The following is a 19,642-nucleotide window of genomic DNA, read 5'->3' on the forward strand; positions in this document are numbered from 1 at the left end:
ATACCCAGCTCTATAACAACGAGCTGGAAGGAGTCAATAATATGACATCATGGACTGAATAAACATAATCCATACACAATAAGCATGGCATTATAAAGCATTCTGTAGGTGAGTATTAGTTTTATAATGAGAATGGTTAGAGAGCCTCCCTGTATTTATTGCTACAGTATAAAACCAACCAACCCACACAAATGTATACCAATTATCCCCATACTGAAATTCTGTACATACTTGTGATACAAAAGGCCTTGGGGGCAGGGCAGGTGGTGGTGGTAACCAGCCTGATTTCATAGCTGAAATGAGAGAGAAATAAAATTAACCAATAAAACTGAAAACTAGACCAGTGGCTTGCAAACTTGTTGAGTTGAGCTGCCCACTTGGTTACAATTTTTGGAAGGCCCCGCCTTCTCTCCCCCCCAACCACAACCCAAACAAAAGTAGATACATGCAAAAGTGTGCTTGACAGCCTACTCCGAACCCTAACAGAGACCCTGACACTACTTTAATTAACTTATCTACACTGGTCCATTTCAGTACACAGACACCAATGGCACAGACATCGCTTCCTCAGCAGCGGGCTGCTTCTACCTTGCTGACAGGCTGCACTACTGGGGAGGGTCAATACCTGTCACTCTTTCCTTCCCCCCTCAGGTTTGCAGAGTTGGGGAAGGTGTGTGTCACATATATGGGGGTAAAGCCGACACTAGGTGTGGAGGCATAGCTATAGCAGATGTTTACACTGACCCGTAGACTAAGTGGCCCACAGAGGTGACTCAGGGGGTTGAGATGGCACACTGGCTCAGGTCCCGCCACATGGTGCTGTCACAAGGCACCTGGCATCACCGCTCCCCTCCCACTCCAAACATTTCTCCTACCCCTCAAGGAGGCGTGCCCTCCAGTTTGTTGGAATTAGACTATTTTCTCTGATGACTGGCTGTGAGGAGATTGATTTTCATTATTAAAAACATTGAAAACTAACTGGGTCCTTACTAAAAACAATTCTGAGCAAACACGGTTTGAAAGCTCTTTCTGTTACAGTATGACCTCTAAAAAAGACCAGAGATTTAAATGATATAAAAAGCTTCATGTTAAAGTAAAAGGTAAAAATATAGTCAAGCAGCTACAAGGATATATAATCAGCTGAATACAGCTAGAACAATTTGACTGTAGTTAAATTGCAGAGATAGGGTGAACATCTACTTTTTCTCAGAACTCTGTTCTTTGTCATTAACATTATTGCCTTTTTAAAAAATAATCCAATGTAATAATGTAGACATTTGGGTTTGCTCAAGATAAAGTACGCTGACAAGTGACAAAACCCAGTCAGAGAAGAAAACATCCCCATTGGAACTAGAATAATGGTTGCTTAAATGAAGCATAAAGAGATCAGTTTTAACTTTGATTTGTTTTTGTTTTTTGATGGGGAAAAAGATATTAACAGTCAATTTTGGTCCCCTTTGGTAATGTAACAAAGCTACACAATGCAATCTTTCCTTCTGAGCCAGTGAACTGAGATGGTAACAACCATGTGGGTCATGCATTATAATTCTCAATCTGGCTCTTGTTAAATCCATGAAACCCATCTGAGGGCAGAACAGCAGGGAAGATGAAGCTTTGTAAAGGCAGCTGTGATGAGGAGGACTAGATCAACACACAGATATCAAGTGAGTTTGATGAGAGTCTTGAGTGATTTTCCCTTCTAGAGGCCCCTGAGCCGCACAGCCTCCCCACCACTTGCCTTTGAAAAAATACAAGTCCGCTTATCTCAGATTTGTGTTTATTTGCAAAGACTAAAATGAAGCACTAAACCAATTGTTAAAATAAAATAGCCCTTTTACTTTAGCAGTGCTAAACAAGGGGGTTTATATACACATTTATTTTAGTTGTATCCATTTTCTAAAAGACTATGTAGATCATTACAAGTTTTGTTACAGCATAGCCATTTATTAAAATGTATTCCATCTACATTTTTCCATGTGTTTTCCCTAATGCAAACCTGTTAATTTCCTTTAACCCTCCTCCCCCCCCAACTAAAGTACTAAGGACCAGATTTTTAAAGCTATTTAGAAATTGTTACATTCAGTGCTGCAGTGGATCTACTTTAAGTGGCTAAACCCCTTCTGAAAAACTAGACTGAAGTTCCTACATCAGTTAGGCATTTCAGTGCTGAGTGCAACGACACCTAGATTACTTTAAAATCTGGAGCCAAGTACACAGAGATGTTAGCGTAACAATGTATGAATAAAATATTGAACACAACTGTATTAGCCAATGATATCTCCAAAGAGGTATGTCAGACACAAGATGGAAAAAAACAAAGAAGTGCCAAACAGGGATGCAGAAACCTAGTGTAGGTTACCGATGGAAGCTACTTATAGGCTGCAGATGTAAAAGACAAACCATATCCAAACAGACACAGATTAAATTACTATTACTCTTCACCATGTTTAGTTAGATTTTTAAAAGGACACTATACAACTCTGATGTTTCCAGCTGTCATCACCCATCTCATCCAACTAATCTCTGGGTGGTAAGGGAGGGCTGAGAAATTTTCCTGACTCCAGATTCCTTTAGGGCTGACGGTGTGACTGGTAATTACAGACTAATAGCTCATACTGAAAGCAGAACCTAGTTCATGCAGAAAAGCTCCCTTGGACAATCAAATAAATTCTATGTGCATGATGATTGCATAGGCTCAAAGTAATGAGCTTATCTGGGGTGAATCTTGTAAGATTCATTTTTTTGGAATTAAGCTGAAAAATGTGAATACATTTTACATGGCCTGATGTAGGAGAATTATAAGAATACTATAATTTATAGTTTTCCATGGACTTCAAAACGTTAAGCAAAGGAAAGGAAGTATAATTATAACCATTTCACATATGGAAAAAAATTGAGATTGGGCTGCCCAAGGTCACCCAGCAAGTCAGTGGCAGGGCCAGCTAAAGAACTCAGGTTATCTGATTCCCAGGGAATCTCTCAGTTAGACTAATATCATGATATGCACCATTCAATGACAAGGTAGTAAAATCACTGTAGGTCAATCCCTTCCAGTTGCTATTGTTTCTTACAATTATGCTGTGGGAGCCAGAACCCAAAGCCATGGAAGATATTACAGTAATGAATGGCAGGACTGGAAAGGTATGAGTAAAATATTGTATGAGTAAAACAATGTATGAGTAAAATGCAAACACATGCAAAACAGACAGTGATGGAGTACGGTAATCATAGCCAGCAGTCACTGGGTACTGCCTACTGTATTAGGTTGTTCCTTTGACTTTCTGATTAATTTGGCCCACTTTTACTGCATGCTAATGTTCTGCTTAACTCTGATGTGCCCCATAGTCATTTGTACAAAAGTCACTGCTTGCCTCCAAGCCAGAGCTGTCTTTCATGGGAGCCAACTCTGTGGGTACTCCAGGACTAGAGCACCCATCTAAAAAAAATTAGTGGCTGCTTAGTGCTCACCGGCAACCAGCTCCTCCACCTCCCGCCTCCATCTGTTTGTGGCCCCACTGATCAACTCCTCCCCCAACCTCCCACTGCCTCCCGCCTGCTGCGATCAGTTGTTCCACAGGGTGCAGGAGGCACTAAGGAAAAGGTAGAAATGGGGATGGGGCACAGGGGGTGGGGGGCGCAACTAAGTAGGGAAGAGGTGGGGCCCTGGGGGAAAGGGTGGAGTGGGAGTAGGGTCTGGGGCTGAGCACCACTAGGTAAAGGAGCAAGCTGGCACTTGTGCAGTCTTTAGTCTAAAAAATGCTCCAGAAGGTACAACAGCTGGTGTACATTCTGTGTCCCTAACACCCACCATGCTATCCCAGTGACCCACAGAGAAACTATGAGATTCTAGAGCGAAGAAATGAGTTTGCATGTTCTGAAGTTTCTCCCAAACCCAGAACTCATACTTGGTACCCCACAACACTGCCCCATTGTTCCCCACAACTGTTCTTATTAAAATTATTTTATTCTTAAGTAGTCAAGTAGAACACAGCACAGCTTATTTCAGTTTTTAAAATATGCCACATCTGAGAGTTTGGTAATTTAAGCTAGTGAGATACTTAGCCATGTGAATTTGACCCAGTTTCCTCTTTTTTTTAATCCTACAAATTCTAACTTAAGCTAGTCATGAAATATTCATAAAATCCCTGCTGTTTCAGAACATCCATGGCCTGTTGTTAGAAGGAAATCATGCTTATGTTAGCACAGTTGCCAAAGAAGATTTGGAGTCAGCTGACTTTTGCGAAGTAATAAATTATAAAAACCCATGCCCTGTTTTTTCTTCCAAAAGGGGAATGAAAAGTATAAACTAGCACAGCAAACAGTTCTTTCCAAGGTGAACACAAATATCATGATAAACTTAAAAAACAACCAATGGTCTGCTAGCACTTTAAAGACTAACAAAATATGTAGATGGTATCATGCACTTTCATGGGCACAGCCCTCTTCTTCAGGCTTCTTTAATAGGAAACAGCGGCAAATAACTGGAAAAAATGAGGTTACTTACCTGCAACTAAATGTTCTTTGAGATATGTGGTCCCTATCTGTATTCCACTGGGGTTATGCACATGCATCATACACCCAGAGCTGGAGAATTTGAAAGTAGCATCCACTGGTCCACGAGTGCACCCTGACTCACCTTGTGCTTCCGGCCGAGGAGCCAAAGGCTGAGGCAAAGTAACATCTCCAGTTTCATTTCCACTGTGAATCTAACAGATCCAAAATAGGGGGAAAAGAAAGAAGTGGAATACGGAGATGGACCACACATCTCGAAGAACTTCTACTTACAGGTGCATAATCTCCTCCTTGTCGTTGAGTGATAATCCATATTACAATCTATTGTGGATGACTGTCAACCAGTATTTAAATTGGAGGAGGGTGCAAGAGGGAAAATGGAAGGGTACTGCAGAGAACTGACATGCCCAAGGAGGCGTGCACTGTTGAATCCTGTACCAAGCTATATGTGTTGCAAACATGGGGATAGAACTCGATGTGCCTATGAGAGGCACACAATGTGGTCAATGCTTCCGCTGTAGTGGAGTGAAGCTGTATCCTTGTGATGGATGGTAAATTCAACAGCTGGTAGCAGAGTTTAATGTAGCCAGAAATCCATTTGCGGATTCTCTGGATGGCTACAGCCTGCCTCAATTCTCTCTGCTACTATAATAAAAGTGATTGTTTTTGTTCTCTGCAGGTAAAAGGCCCAGCCTTGTTGGACATAGGAGGAATGGAGTCTACATTCTTTTGAAGAAGTATGCAATTTCTAGAAGAACCCAAGTAAGTGAATGGATTGGTTAATATGAAACTGAAAATCACCTCTGGTAAAAATTTTAGGTGTGAGTGTAAGGAGACCTTATCCTTGTGAAATACTGCAAACAGTGTAGCCACTCTCACAGGCTGGAGTTCCCCACTCCTTTTTATTGAAGTGATAGGAAAAAAAAGCAAGTTTCATGGAGAGAAGGGACATGAATCAAGACACCCTTGGTTCAAAGGGGGTGGTTGTTAATTCTAGGAGTACCAGATTTAGGTCCCATTGAGGTGCAATCATCTAGAGGGGTGGAAAGATTCTTAGGAGGCCTTTCCAACACCTTGTGGTTGACAGCTGTGTAAAAACAAAGCAACCCTCCAAAAGAAGATGGAATGTGCTGATTGCCAGTCAGAGGACTCTCAAAATGCTGAGGGCAAGCCCTGATGTCTTTAAAGATAGAATGTAAACCAGGATTAAGGGAATCTCCACTGGTTCTGGTAAAACCCCTTTGTGTTGTGTTCAAGATGAAAGGTGTCTTCACTTAGCCCACAAACACGCGCTAGTGGAATCCTTGCTGTTGTTAGAGAGAATGTCTTGTATTTTCTAGGAACATTTGATACCCGTCCAAATACTATACTTTGAGGGGGAGCAAATTTGGTTTGGGATGCTTGATCTTGCCATTGTACTGGGTCAGAAGATTGGGAGAGTAATCAGTGGATGTGGGGACATGCACAAGAGATTGGAGAACCAGAACTGTCTGTGCCAGAAGTGAGAAAATCAGAACGACTGCTGACTTGTCTCATCAGATTTTGTGTAGCACTTGAGCTAAGACTGATAGTGGGAAGGAGTAGTTGAACTGGTTTGACCAACAGAGAAGTAGAGCATCACTCTAAGGGTATGTCTACACTACAAAGTTAGTTCGAACTAACGGACGCTTTCATAGGCGCTACACTAGCGCTCCGTTAGTTCAAATTTAATTCGAACTAACGGAGCGCTTAATTCGAACTAGGTAATCATTCCACGAGGATTAAGCCTAGTTCGAACTTACTAGTTCGAATTAAGGGCTGTGTAGACCCTTAATTCGAACTAGTGGGAGGCTAGCCCTCCCCAGGTTTCCCTGGTGGCCACTCTGGCCAACACCAGGGAAACTCGTCTGCCCCCCTCCCGGCCCCGGACCCCTTAAAGGGGCACGGGCTGGCTACAGTGCCCATGCCAGGTGCAAGCCTGCCAGCACCCTGCCAGCAGACCCTGCACCTGGCACGGATCGAGCCACCCACCCGATGCCCCCCAGCCCTCCCCCTCTTCCCGGGACCAGGCTGGCGGCTCCCGCGAGTTTGCCCGGGACCGCAAGAGGTGGGCACCCTCCTGGGCTAGTGTGGACATCGTGGACCTTGTCCACGACCTCCGCACTAGGCACAGGAAAGTGGCCGTCTAGGGCAGGAGAGCTGCCAGCCTGGCCACCCAGGAGCAGGTGTGCATGAAAATCAAGGTGGTCCACTGAGACCCCCGACCCTGAGTCCTGAGCTTCCAATGGCTGTCCTGGGTCAGACCAAAGGTCCATCTAGCCCAGTATTCTGTCTGCCAACAGCGGCCAACCCTAGGGACCCTGGAGGGGATGGACCGAAGACAGTGACCAAGCCATTTGTCTCGTGCCATCCCTCTCCAGCCTTCCACAAACCTTGGGCAGGGACACCACTCCTACCCCCTGGCTAATAGCACTCCATGGACCCAACCTCCATGACTTGATCTCACTTCTCTTTAAACTCTGTTCTAGTTCTAGCCTTCACAGCCTCCTGCAGCAAGGAGTTCCACAGGTTGACTCTTTGCTTTGTGAAGAACAACTTTCTGTTACTAGTTTGAAGCCTGCTACCCATTCCTTTCCTTTGGTGTCTTCTAGTCCTTCATGGGAACTAATGAAGAACTTTTCTGTATGCACCCTCTCCACCCAACTCCTGCTTTTAGAGACCTCTATCCTGTCCCCCCTCCGTCTCCTCTTTTCTAAGCTGAAAAGTCCCAGTCTCTTTAGCCTCTCTTCATATGGGACCTGTTCCCAACCCCTGATCATTTTAGTTGCCCTCCCCTCTCCCAGCCTCTCTCTTCCCCTCTCCCACCTCCTTTTCCCAGTCTCCCCGAGTTTTGTTTAATAAAGGCAGATTCCATTTTGGAAGACACGTTATCTTTATTTTGTACATCAAGAAGAGGGGCTAGGCAAGGGTAAGTGGAAGGAGGTGAGGGAAGAATGGGGCACGAGCCCCCGATTGGGAGGACTGGGCTGGCTCTGCAGGCTCCTCGGGGTGGAAGCTCTCCTGCAGCCCCCCAATTGCCCTCTCTCCCCAGATGGCAGCCTGCGGCAAGTGCAGCCGGGCTGATGGCCAAGTGCTGTGATGTGCCCAGTGTGGGTAGTCCGGGCACTCCAAGCCATGACTGCTTTGCAAGCGGGGCACCCCTAAGAACTGTCTGTCCGGGGTGGGGGTCGGGACCCTTTAAGCACAGCCCTCGGCTAGCCTGAGACAGAATCTCCACGCTCTAAGTTCTCCTCTGATGCCCTGCCGGCACTGCTTCCGGCCATCCTTAAGCCCGGTTCAGGGTCCACTTAATGTGGACATGCTAGTTCGAATTAGCAAAACGCTAATTCGAACTAGTTTTTTAGTCTGGATCCGTTAGTTCGAATTAACGTTGTAGTGTAGACGTACCCTAAGAGTGGTAACTGAGGTTTCCCTGGAGTAATATGTGGCACATTTGCTGTTTGTCTGAGACAGGTGTGTGGTCGACTACCCAATAAGCAAATGCCCATCAGGTAGTCAAGTAGGAACTCAACTAGTCGCTGCCCTTCCCACTTGCTGCCTTTATAAGAAAGAGGCCAACAAGGGGGGAGCAGGAGCTGGTGTTGGGGGAAGCCGGCTTAAAAACCGGTTTCCCCTTGCACCGTCTGCAGAGGGCAGGGAAGGCAGAGGGCAGCGTGGAAATGGCACGAGTGGGAACTGAAACAGTTCCACTCACAAAGGTCCCAACTTCTGCTCCTCTCCCTTTGAAATGTGCAAGAGCTGTACATTTCAAAGGAAGATGCAGAGGAGAACTCGTGCCAGTTGGGACTGCTTCGGTCCCTGCTGGTGCGGGTTCCCGCTGCCTCTCTCCCTTTGAAATGTACAGGAGCTGCAAGCAGGATAGTGAGTGCCCCCCTTATCGACTAATTGAATAGTTGATGGAAATTCCGCCAACTACTCAATTAGCTGATTAATTGAAATTTAATATCCCTAGTCTGAGAAACAAATAGGTCTCTGTCTGGGGTCCCCCACTGTGCAAAGATGTAGTGTGACTCATTACTGTGTAGTTCCCACACATGATTGACTGCAAAACATTTGCTGAAGGAGGGTATGTCTACACTGCAGTTTTTCCTGAAAAATGTCCGTTTTTCCAGAAAAACTACACTTACGTCCATGTTGCAATTGCATTCATTCGAAAGAATGAAGGGAGTTTTCCGACAGCGGTAAACCTCTTTCTACGAGGAAGAAGCCTTTTTCCGAAAGAGCTCTTTCAGAAAAAGGCATGTGTGGATGGGAAATGGATTTTTTTCGAAAGAAGAGGCCTCCAGGGAAAAGCACAGGTGTCCTGGTGACCACTCCATCCATAGTAATCACACCTAAATGTGAAATAGTGTCCAATGTGGATGCTATCTTTTGAAAAAGCATATTGCTTTTTCAATGCACTTTTGCTGTGTGGACGCTCTCTTTCGAAAAAAGTTTTTCCAGAATTTCTCTTCTGGAAAAGCTTCTACCAAAAGAAGCCTACTGTCTAGACATAGCCTGAGTCTGAGAGCACATTCTGCATTCCTGGAGGACAGGGAAATCTGACTGTTAATACACCAGTTCCAGAGACTGACTGAGTCTGTGGCAGATTTAGTTATCCCTTGTTCGTTGACATAGAAAATAGTGGTAGTATTGTCTGACATGATCAGACTATGAGGACAGCGAATGAGTGGAAGAATTCACACACCTTCCTTACTACTTGAAACTCCAGGATACTGCTGTGCATCCTGTATTCTCGTGATGTCTGTCCTTTGTGTTGCGCAGTTGTCCATATTGGCTCCCCAGCCAAACAGAGATGTATTGGTGATGACAATTTTGTTCAAGGAAAAGGGATGGAAGGGGACTTCCATGTGTATGTGATGTGGGTCTGTCCACCATAGGTGGGATGATGATATCTTGGCCAGGACTATCAGCATGAAGTTCACAGAATGACAGCTCTGTAAGTATATGGACTGAAGCCAGGTCTTAAGGCAACAAAGCTGAAGTCTTGTGAAAGAGATCACATAAGCACACAAGGCCATGCAGCCAAGTAAAAACAGGCTAATCTGCCTAGTACACAAGGGTTGTTCAGAATGTGAGTTATGATTACATTCATTATCTGAAATTTGTCTATGTGCAGCCATGCTGTGAGAGAGTTTAGGGTAGCCCTGATATAGTCCAATGATTGCAGGGAGTTGTGGATTGACTTTTTCATGTTGACACTGACTCCCAGTGAAAAAAGGAGGCTGGAGTAACAGAGGTTCACATGTGGACTACCTGGAAGCCAGGAGCCAGTAATCAAGGTATGGAAAAAACAAGCAAACTATAATGCCTGATGCTAGTGGCTACCATGGAAAATACTTTGGTGGAGACTCTTGGAGTGGTAGATATCTGAGGGGTAGTACTCTGTATCGGAAACAGTCAGAGCCCACCATAAATCTGAGAAAATTTCTGAATATTGACATGGAAGGAAGTATCCTTCATATGAAGAACTGTGAACCATGTGTCTTTTTCTAAGTATGGAATTCTCACTGCCAACATGACCATGTGAGTTTGTGGATGAAGTGACTGAGATGGCAGAGCTAGAGGATCGGTTTCCAACTGCCTTTTTTCTTGGATATCACTAAGTAAATTGAGTAGAATCCTGTTCCTTGATATTGTAGAGTAATACATTTTATTGTGCCTTACTGTAAGAAGGTGTTCAGCTCTTGGGTGAGAATACAGTCATGAGAGTGGTCCCCAAAGGGGAATGAGGCATGGCATTTTGGAGGAAGTAGTATTACAAACTCAATCGTGTATCCATGGTGGATGATATTCAGGACTCAATGTCCCTTGTTACTGCACTTCAAATGTGGAAAAACAGCGCTGAATAACTGCAAAAAGAGGGCCATGATCTTAGGCTCAGTGGTTGGCAGCTCTTGAGCTTGCATCAAAAATGCTGGCTAGGTTGGGTTGGGTTTGGTTTGAGACACTGAAGCCTGAGGGGTGGGGGCAGGGAAAGGAGATCTTTGGAGCTACTGTCACTTGCATGGAGGTTCATAGGTCTGTGTTGGTAAAACTGTAGAGACTTGTGCTTCTATGTGGATGACAGGCAGTAGAACTTTCATTTCCAGACAGAAATGTAAATATCCAATGAGCGAAGGGTAGAGTCTTTTAGAGTATACAAAAACTCATCTGTCTTCTGGGTGAATAGAGGGTATTCATCAAAAAGGGGGTCCTCGTCTGTGTTCTGGACCTGCCTAGAAAAACCAGAAGAATGGAACCAAGACTCTACACAATTCAATGGTGGGGAAACTGGAGGGAGGCGGCCTCTCCCACGGCCACACAGGACCCCAGGGTCTGACCAGCCCCGGCCGGACACACACGGCCTGCTGACTCCAGTGGGATTCACTTGCCTCTTGCAGGGGGAGGACTGGTCGCTGGGCAGCCTCCTTGCCAACCCTCTTCACTAGCTTCCTGACTGTAGCATGGCCCTGGAGAAAGCATCAGCATCATCCACTGTGGATTTGTAGGGCAATTCTGGCTATGAGTTTCCATCCCTTGCCAAGTGCCTGAAAGCAGGTAATGTCTTCCTGTAGAGACTATTACAAAAGCCTTTGTATTTAGCAACATTCAGAAAGTCATATTTAGCTTACAATGCTTGACAATCGGCATTAAAAGTGCAGCAGCCCACATGATTGCTGCACTCTCCTCTCCCAGTCCCACGAGTTGTGGTGGGCTAATATGGAACACAATTGTGAGGGATGAGACAGATGCAGAGAGATCCTGGAATTATGCCTGAGGAGCAGAGGCACCCAAGTTTTGCTTCATGCAGATCTGCTGGAGTCCACAGATCTTCCTCCCAGAGGACATAGGACTAAATTCCGGAATACAGGGTCCTTGGTATCCTAAGCTCTTTCTACCACAGTTTGCACTGAATTTGCCTCACAATTTTCAGTGACTTTGCAACACTGATATTAGAATTGTAAGCAGCATACTTCAAATCTTAAATATTGTGAACAAAGTAGCTCATGGTTATCAATGAAAGAAGAGTAAGTGCATCACGTTTCCATGTGTGTATTTTAGCATCCATATACAATACTACATTCAGGGCGAAAGCATTTTCTTGCATTGGTTTGCTCCCACAAAGAGAGCAATAGTGCTTCCACTACAAAAATCATTACTCTTCACTTAGCACGTACGTTCTTCATGGTGAAATACCATCCTGGCACCCTTCCAAGGCCATTTCTCAGCCTTATTCCGGCAATCAGAAAAGCCTATTAATGCTGACAGGACCCTAAGTGAGATAAAAACAGGTGCACCAACCTGAAGACTAGATTAAGGCTTAAAAATAAACTTCAGAATTTAATTCTACATCCTGAGACTTGGCTATTACATAAGTCCTGTATGGTCTCTTATCTCTTTTCCTAGGGAAAACAAACACTACACTACATAATAAAGGGAATTCAAAATTGTGCAACCACAGCACTTTCATTATTTGCAGCCAAAAGCAACACACACACACACACACACTAATCCCATCCCTGTTTTATTTTCCATTTGTCAACAAGAGATCAGGTCACTCATTCTGACATTTCCTAAACAGAGATTGTTTTCTATGTTATCAGTTCTGTGTTCACAACTATGACAGTGATCCACCAGGCTCACTAGAGGCATTCTCCCCCATCTGGATGGACATAGTCATTCAGTAGGATGACAGGGGATAAGATGCAAAGGTTGAGACCAATCACAACGGACAGCCCAAGACCCAGATCTCTTACTTGATGTATTTGATCTAAGAAGAGTGACAGTCCAGAGGAGGAGGTGACCTCACCTAACCCAGGAAAATTGGGGCCTTTAGTTCTTCACCAGCTACAGCAGAAGCTGTAGTGCAGATGGGGCTGGATTTACCAGATTCTTTGAGACTTGAGGAAAACAGAGATCATAGACCAGGTTTATTTTTTAGGTATTATAACAATTCTTATCCCTACCAGTATCTCATACAAGAATTATACCCAAAAACTTCATATTGCAAAGCTAACTGTTAAAGACAAAGCGGCGTGACACTAACCATGCTATTTTCAAACTGGGAGGAAAAACAACCTGTAATTGTGAAGCTTCCATTAAACTCAGTGGGAGCTGTATGCTAAACCCTACTTTTTTTTTTTTTAAATTTAGGGCTCATCCTTCTAAACTACTACAGGTTGTATCTCCAAACACTGGCACTCTCTCATCTGGCAATATCCCTTGTCCGGCAGGACCAGAGATGCTCCTGGACCAGAGAGCCCGGGAGCCTAAGGGCTGGAGGGACAGCCGGGCCAGGGCAACAGGGTCAGCAGCCCAGCTGGGGGCAGCACAGGACCAAGGCCAGAAACCTGGGGCAGCCTTCAGCCAGGCTGGAGTCTCCCAGCAGCATGGGTCGGTTCAGGGTTGAAGTTTCCTGCCAGCCCCCCCCCCCCCCCCCCCCCGAAGAGTGCAGGGCCAAGGAAACAAGGCAGTCCCTGGGAGTGCAGGGCTGAGGCTGGAGCCCCACGGTAGGAGCTGGAGCCTGTGCTGCCCAGGGAGCCAGCAGCAACTGGACAAGAAGCCCAGTCATGTGGAGGAGGGGGGAAGGGACAAGGCAGAGTGCTTGCTGGGGCTGCCTGCCAGTGGCAGACGATGGGGTTGGGGCTGGTGGCAGGAGACCATTCCTGGTCCAGCAAACTCTCTCCCATCCAGGTCCTGATGGTGCTGGGCCAGAGAAGTCCAACCTTTATAAGAAAAATCACGTGTCATCTTGCTTGACCCCACGCCTATCCCCCAAAATGTACGCACACACGCAAGCATACATGCACACACCCCTCTCAAAACATTTTGTAATACTCCACAAGGTCAACCAGAGAATACATCTTCATTCCCAGATACATGGGGATATAACAAATGTAGACAGAAGACATAAGGAAATAACTAATTTGCAATAAACCATTTAAAAGATTTCATCAATAGCAGTTCCTTTTTCAAATTTAAATAAAATTACTAAAGACAAAATCAAAAGGAAACTGGGAGCAGGAGAAAAAGAGGAATATAACCATTATCCCAAATTATTTTTACAATAAAGACTGCTTTAATTTTATTTGTACTGTATCAAGAAATCAAGCTTGCATAAACTTTACATTCACGAGCATGGAGTAGAATGAGACAATATCTTAGATATTATTCATGGTGAAGAGCTGAAATGCCTAAATAGTGGGATGGGGGAAGGAGTCTTCTTTTTTAAAATCACTGTGCTATTTAACATCAGAATGATGTAAAGGATCTGGGGCACAGATGGTGTTCTCTATGATCCTTCTTGTCAAGAGTAAGGGCCCTAACAGACAGATACATCCTGGAGGTGAATGCTTGGCTGCCAGGATGGTTTCATCTTCCTTGACTATGGGATGGTGTTCTGAGAAGGACTGCTAAGGCAGAGATGAGGTCGACCCTTGAACATTTACATAGAATAAGGGCTTTTTTTTTTTTTTTTTTTTTGCAAAAACATTGACGAAAAAAATTCCCAGCATTTGACCAGCAACAATAAAATAAATTGTAGGTTGTGATCTGGCCCTCAAACCTACGTAAGTTGAAATAAAATAAAAATAAAAGCTCAAAAATACCTTCACCAGAGGTCAGAAAGCAGGAAAATACCTCATTCACTGCCCCTTACCCCAATTGGTCAGATGAAGACCACTACTAAAGACTCCAAAAATATCCCAAAGATAAGCATATCTCTTCCAGGATGTTCCTCTCTCTCCTGTGGATATGTGAAGCAAAGACTCCATGGGACAGAGCAACAGGTCACCTCTGAAATACCCTCTCTCCAGGCCCATATTATGTATAACCGTGGGGAAAAAATGGGCATATCTTATCTAAGTAAGGGTATAAAGAAGAGAAAGAAGTTGCTAATTAATTTATGTATTTAAGTGTCATTTTGTCAAACATGCCATTATGTTTCCAGGAATGAATAAAGCTCAACTATACATATAAATGGGAACATGCACACCAAGACTCTGTGTACCAAGGGTTATATATTCAGCAAAAATAATACATGGTGATCCTAGCAGTGAGGATTAATTTTGTCAACCAAGACTCTGTGTACCGAGGGTTATATATTCAGCAAAAATAATACACGGTGATCCTAGCAGTGAGGATTAATTTTGTCAACTGCTAAATCAAAGACAATGTGGTAAGTAAGGTGCTAGTAATCTCGTTTAGCCCCCGCCCCAGGAAGTCTTACATTGGTACTATTGAACCAAAGCAAGATCCTATGGTATACAAACTATAAAAACTATGCAGGAATGTATATATTTTCTCCTGAGTAAATACACTAATGGCATATACAAATTATACTGAGCAGAAAACTACCAAGGGATATCTTGCTCAATCAGTTTTGGAAAACCCCTGCTTCATGACACTAAAACTGTTTCTGCTGCTCTCTTTCATTGCAAAAACTGCTTGCACTATGTTTGAAAAATGAGTTATAGGAGCTTAGTCATAAGTGAACAGTTACATAAGAAGAAACGATTGTATGCACAGTATTGTATACATTTACTACACGCTGACACTAATACTGAACTTTTCATTTTTAATAACATGAAATAATGCTCTACTACCATAAATGTTTGACGACAACAACATTTTAGCTATGAAGCTGTTTTTAAGGCCACACTTCAGGAAAACACTTACATACATGCTTAACCACCTCCCTAGTTAGGGAAAACACTTAGGTTATGTCTACACTACCAGATTATTTTGAAATACGTTATTATTTCAAAATAAGCTTATTCCTCTTCACAAGCTGGAGCTATTATTTCGAAATAACAAGCCCATTATTTCAAAACAACAGGCTTGGTAGTGTGGACGCTTGTCTTGTTATTTCAAAATAAGGGGAGTTATTTCGAAATAACTCCCCAGTGTAGACATGCTCTTAAGGGTGTGCTTAAATACCTTTGACTTCCATGGGACTTAAGCATATGATTACCTGCTTTCCTGAATAGGAATCCTTTCCTGAATCATGGGTTCAGTGAACAAAGTATATATTATATATAGCTATACAGATCATCTTCTCAACATCTTCTGCAGAAACAGGCTGATAACATTAACAGTTGTACATGTAAATATCAATTTGGGATAGCTAGCTATTTAGAACAGTTGTATTTCTGAAGCACCCATCACAGTAGCATCTGAGTGACAAGCAGTAACAATGATTACCTTGTGTGTTTTGCTGGAAAATTTTATTTAGGTCCAAAGAGGAGGCTCTGGAATGTGATTTCTGCGGCCTTGGTGGGGGCGTAGGGGGCTCTTCCCCCTTTTTCATTGCATCTTCAATAGATGTGCTAGAATAGGACCTAGAGGAAAATAAAAGAGTCTCAAAGGAAAATAAAATCAACTAGTATTTTTAGACCACTCACTTATACTAATGTAGTAAATACTGACTGGAATTGAGCTTTACATTGGAAAATTATTGTCACAGATTGAAAGAGCGGCTGAGGGTGGCATGTAATATTAGATGGCACAGAGAGAGGTTGTTATTGCTCTAGAGAGTGAAAGGGTAAGTTTTCCACCTCCTACACAGCTGTACTCATATTTTCTGTGGATCGGGCACAGAGGGGACCATGTAAACACATAGGCTATGTCCAGACTAGCCAGTTTTTCCGGAAAATCAGCCGCTTTTCTGGAAAAACTTGCCAGCTGTCTACACTGGCCGCTTGAATTTCCGCAAAAGCACTGACGATCTCATGTAAGATTGTCAGTGTTCTTGCGGAAATACTATGCTGTTCCCGTTCGGGCAAAAAGGCCAGTGTAGACAGCTCAGATTTGTTTTCCACAAAAAAGCCCCGATCGCGAAAATAGCGATCGGGGCTTTTTTGCGGAAAAGCGCGTCTAGATTGGCACAGACGCTTTTCTGCAAAAATTGCTTTTGCGGAAAAGCACCCATGCCAATCTAGATGCTCTGTTCCGAAAATGCTTTTAACGGAAAACTTTTCTGTTAAAAGCATTTCCGGAAAAGCATGCCAGTCTAGACGTAGCCAGGCTATGTCTACAAAGCAGCATTATTTCGAAATAACTGATGTTATGCTGAAATAGCAGTCTGCATCTACACAGCAAGCAGTTATTTTGACATCGTGTTGAAATAATGCCGAGCTGGAAGACTTCTTACTCCGACTCCTGTAACCCTCACGAGGAGTAAAGGAAGTTGGAGGAAGAGTACTCTTAACTTGGACTTCCTGCTGTGTAGACAGAGCCAAAAGCTGAAATGAGCTATTTTGACTTAAGTTATGCAATTGACGTAGCTCGAGTTGCATAACCTATTTCGGCTTCAACTCTGCTGTTTGGACGTGCCCATATAGTCCAGTGACTTATGCAGTACATGGTAGGTAAGGGTTCTGAAGTTAAAAAAAAAAAAGAACTTAGTCCATACTTTTCAAAGTAATTTAAGACACTCCCACTCACGATTTTGTGATTTTTAAAACACAGCTAAGTTGTGGCTTGAGTTAGGCACAAAGCATGCAAATTTTGTCTAGTTATATAGTAATAATGTCATGTGGCTAACAGCTGGGATTGAGAACACCAACAAATCATATTTTCTTATGCAAAATAAACTCAGCTCTCCAAAAGTAAATATTTCCTTACCACATTATATCAACCTTGAATTAGTCAGAGATAAGGAATGCATTTCTAGTTTTAATATACCTGTCCCAAGTGTATTCCTTGTTTTATTTTCTACTACTGACTTTACTATCCTATTAGATACTGTTCATATTCTTCCCCACAATACTTTTTTTCCAACCTTGAAGTACCTCAAACCTCCATCCTGCAAATACTGTATACCTGTAGCACCAAGTGTACTCCTTTGCTGAAGTAGGCCAGTTAAACGCTTTTTCCTCCTTCACCTCAATTTACTGCCGCTTTGGGAGCAAAACTACATCTGTGGCATAGAAGTCTGCTTAGTATTTTTACAACTCCTGGTTTTAGAGGATGCATCTATAACCCTTGAAACATACTCTAAATAGGCAAGAATATAATTTTGTTCTATATGTAGTTTAATTTCAGAGTGTTTATTTCTTTTCGTTTCTCCCATTTTTTTGGTTTATCCTCCTTTGCCAGGGTCTTTTTTTCCTCTGTCACCTTTTTTTCCCCATTCAATTAATTATAAACCTTATAAGGAAGAGACTTATGATTATATATTCATTACAGTAGGTGGTTCATTTCTTTCTCTAAGTAGTTAATCTGATTGGCTGAAATTGACAACCTAAAGTAAAATACAAGATGTGGGCATGCCAGAATGCTGATCAGGCAAAAACAATGCTGAACTCGGTTACTGTAGTTTTGTTTACACAGTATTTTCGCATATGAGTTGCTTTTTTCATTCCCTGCAAGAATCCAACTTCAGCAACTTTAATTTTTAATCCATGTTCCTGTATGAACCATACACCATGTTCCTTCACACACACACACACACACACACCAAGTGATTACTGTTAGATGTGATAGTACACATATTCCAATGACAGGACACACTCAGCCACATCAGATGCTGCTCTTTGTTGGTGTTCTCTAGGTTGTCCAATGCAACTATCTATATGTAGCATGCAACCTTCCATTAGATGAAGTCTTAAGACTGTTCCTGAAATGAGATGACGACAGATTGCCCTACATGGCATTGGGCTGGCCTCTTATGTCCACCACAGTTAATAAAATGCAACACTAACATCTTCATTCCTAAGGAATTTGAGGTTAACGCAGCTGAAGATCTTATCAGGTGGGAATATTTCTTTGACAGAAATAGAAACACATACCTGGATCTTGGTCTTGCCTTGAGTGTGTTTGATTCCTGAACAACTGAAACCCACAGATTATTTGTTAAAAACATTCTTTACAAAATATAAGAGGTTTCTTTATCTGCAGAATCATAGCTAATCAGAATTAATCATTGCAAACAAATGGAGGATAGTAGAGTGATACTTATCCCTGCATAATTATGAGGATTTTAATTGTTTTCATTCCTTACTCCCCATCTGTAACAGTGGATGTTCTCTTTATTCACATAAATATCTAGGCCTTTTTTTACTCCCATTGAGACTGACTATCCCAACACTTGGCTTCAGTTATATATTGCACCAATAAGCTCCACAGATTCAGAGTTGTTTAAAAAGTATTTCCTTTATTTATTTTAAAGTTTTGGCTTTATTCAGTTTAACTTTTCTTGTTTTGTTATGCAAGAAAAACAGCAGTGCATGGTTTTCCTTCCCAGAGCCATATCCCTTTCTAATAGCGTCCTCCCTAAACAAAGAATAATCTTGAGAAATACAACTTTATGATTTCTCCAAGTTATGTTTTTGGGGTAGGACACCAGTGTAATTAATTTTAAAGGCCTAAGATAGAAGAGTTCCTTCTTTAATTGTTAGCCTAGATACAATGCTAAAGAGAATCCAGAGGAATGGTACTGGAGAGAGATTTTCAGTGTTATATGTTACCTTCAGAAAAATTAGCATTTTGCCAATAATTACAACACTCCAATATCTATCTTATCTTACCATAGATTTTCCTACACAGGAGCTATCTGTGTTAGCAGTTGGCAAATGTTGACTTTGTAATGGCTTGTATTATTCCCTTGTGTGCACAAACCAATTAGGGAATTTACAGATGTGTAAAACAAATGAAATAGCAGGCAACACAATGTAGACGCACAAATACACACTTTTTCCTCATAAGAAAAGTTGTTTGCATGAGCTGTGCACTATTGCCTGAGGTTCTGCATGAAGGATATACAGATGCAACTGACAGTGATTAATGCTCAGTTAGAAAATCACTTATAAATGAATCTCTCAGTAGATTACAAACTGACTCTGTCATTATAGATAACACTGTAACCAACTTTTACTAGCAACTAAAAGAAGAAAGGAGAGGGAATTACCCTCAACAAGTAATAATGATAATCTTTTTTAGGTTTGAAATACTCACAGAATACAATTTTAGCAACATATTCCTACAGTAATATGACCCAATTTTGACCATACTGAAATAATATTAAATTATTTGTATAATTTTTGAAAGATTTGCCTTCTCATTGTATATCCTTCTAGGTGAACCATATTTTTAGAATATTTATGTTTTC

General features: G+C 42.5%; 1 protein-coding gene across 7 annotated transcripts in view; it reads right to left on the reverse strand.

The window, feature by feature from the left end:
* The window catches only part of REPS2 (RALBP1 associated Eps domain containing 2), a 143,713-nt gene that overhangs the window by 30,199 nt on the left and 93,872 nt on the right, over nt 1-19,642 (reverse strand). For all 7 annotated transcript variants that reach the window (XM_006113357.4, XM_014568624.3, XM_006113356.4 and 4 more), the window contains 3 exons: nt 18,324-18,366; nt 15,736-15,872; nt 232-293 (listed from right to left, as the gene is read on the reverse strand). In XM_006113357.4, coding sequence (XP_006113419.2) covers nt 232-293; nt 15,736-15,872; nt 18,324-18,366 — 242 coding nt within the window. The remainder of the gene's footprint in view (nt 1-231; nt 294-15,735; nt 15,873-18,323; nt 18,367-19,642) is intronic.

The sequence above is a fragment of the Pelodiscus sinensis genome, chromosome 1 (genome assembly GCF_049634645.1).
Source record: "Pelodiscus sinensis isolate JC-2024 chromosome 1, ASM4963464v1, whole genome shotgun sequence".
Lineage (NCBI taxonomy): Eukaryota > Metazoa > Chordata > Testudines > Trionychidae > Pelodiscus > Pelodiscus sinensis.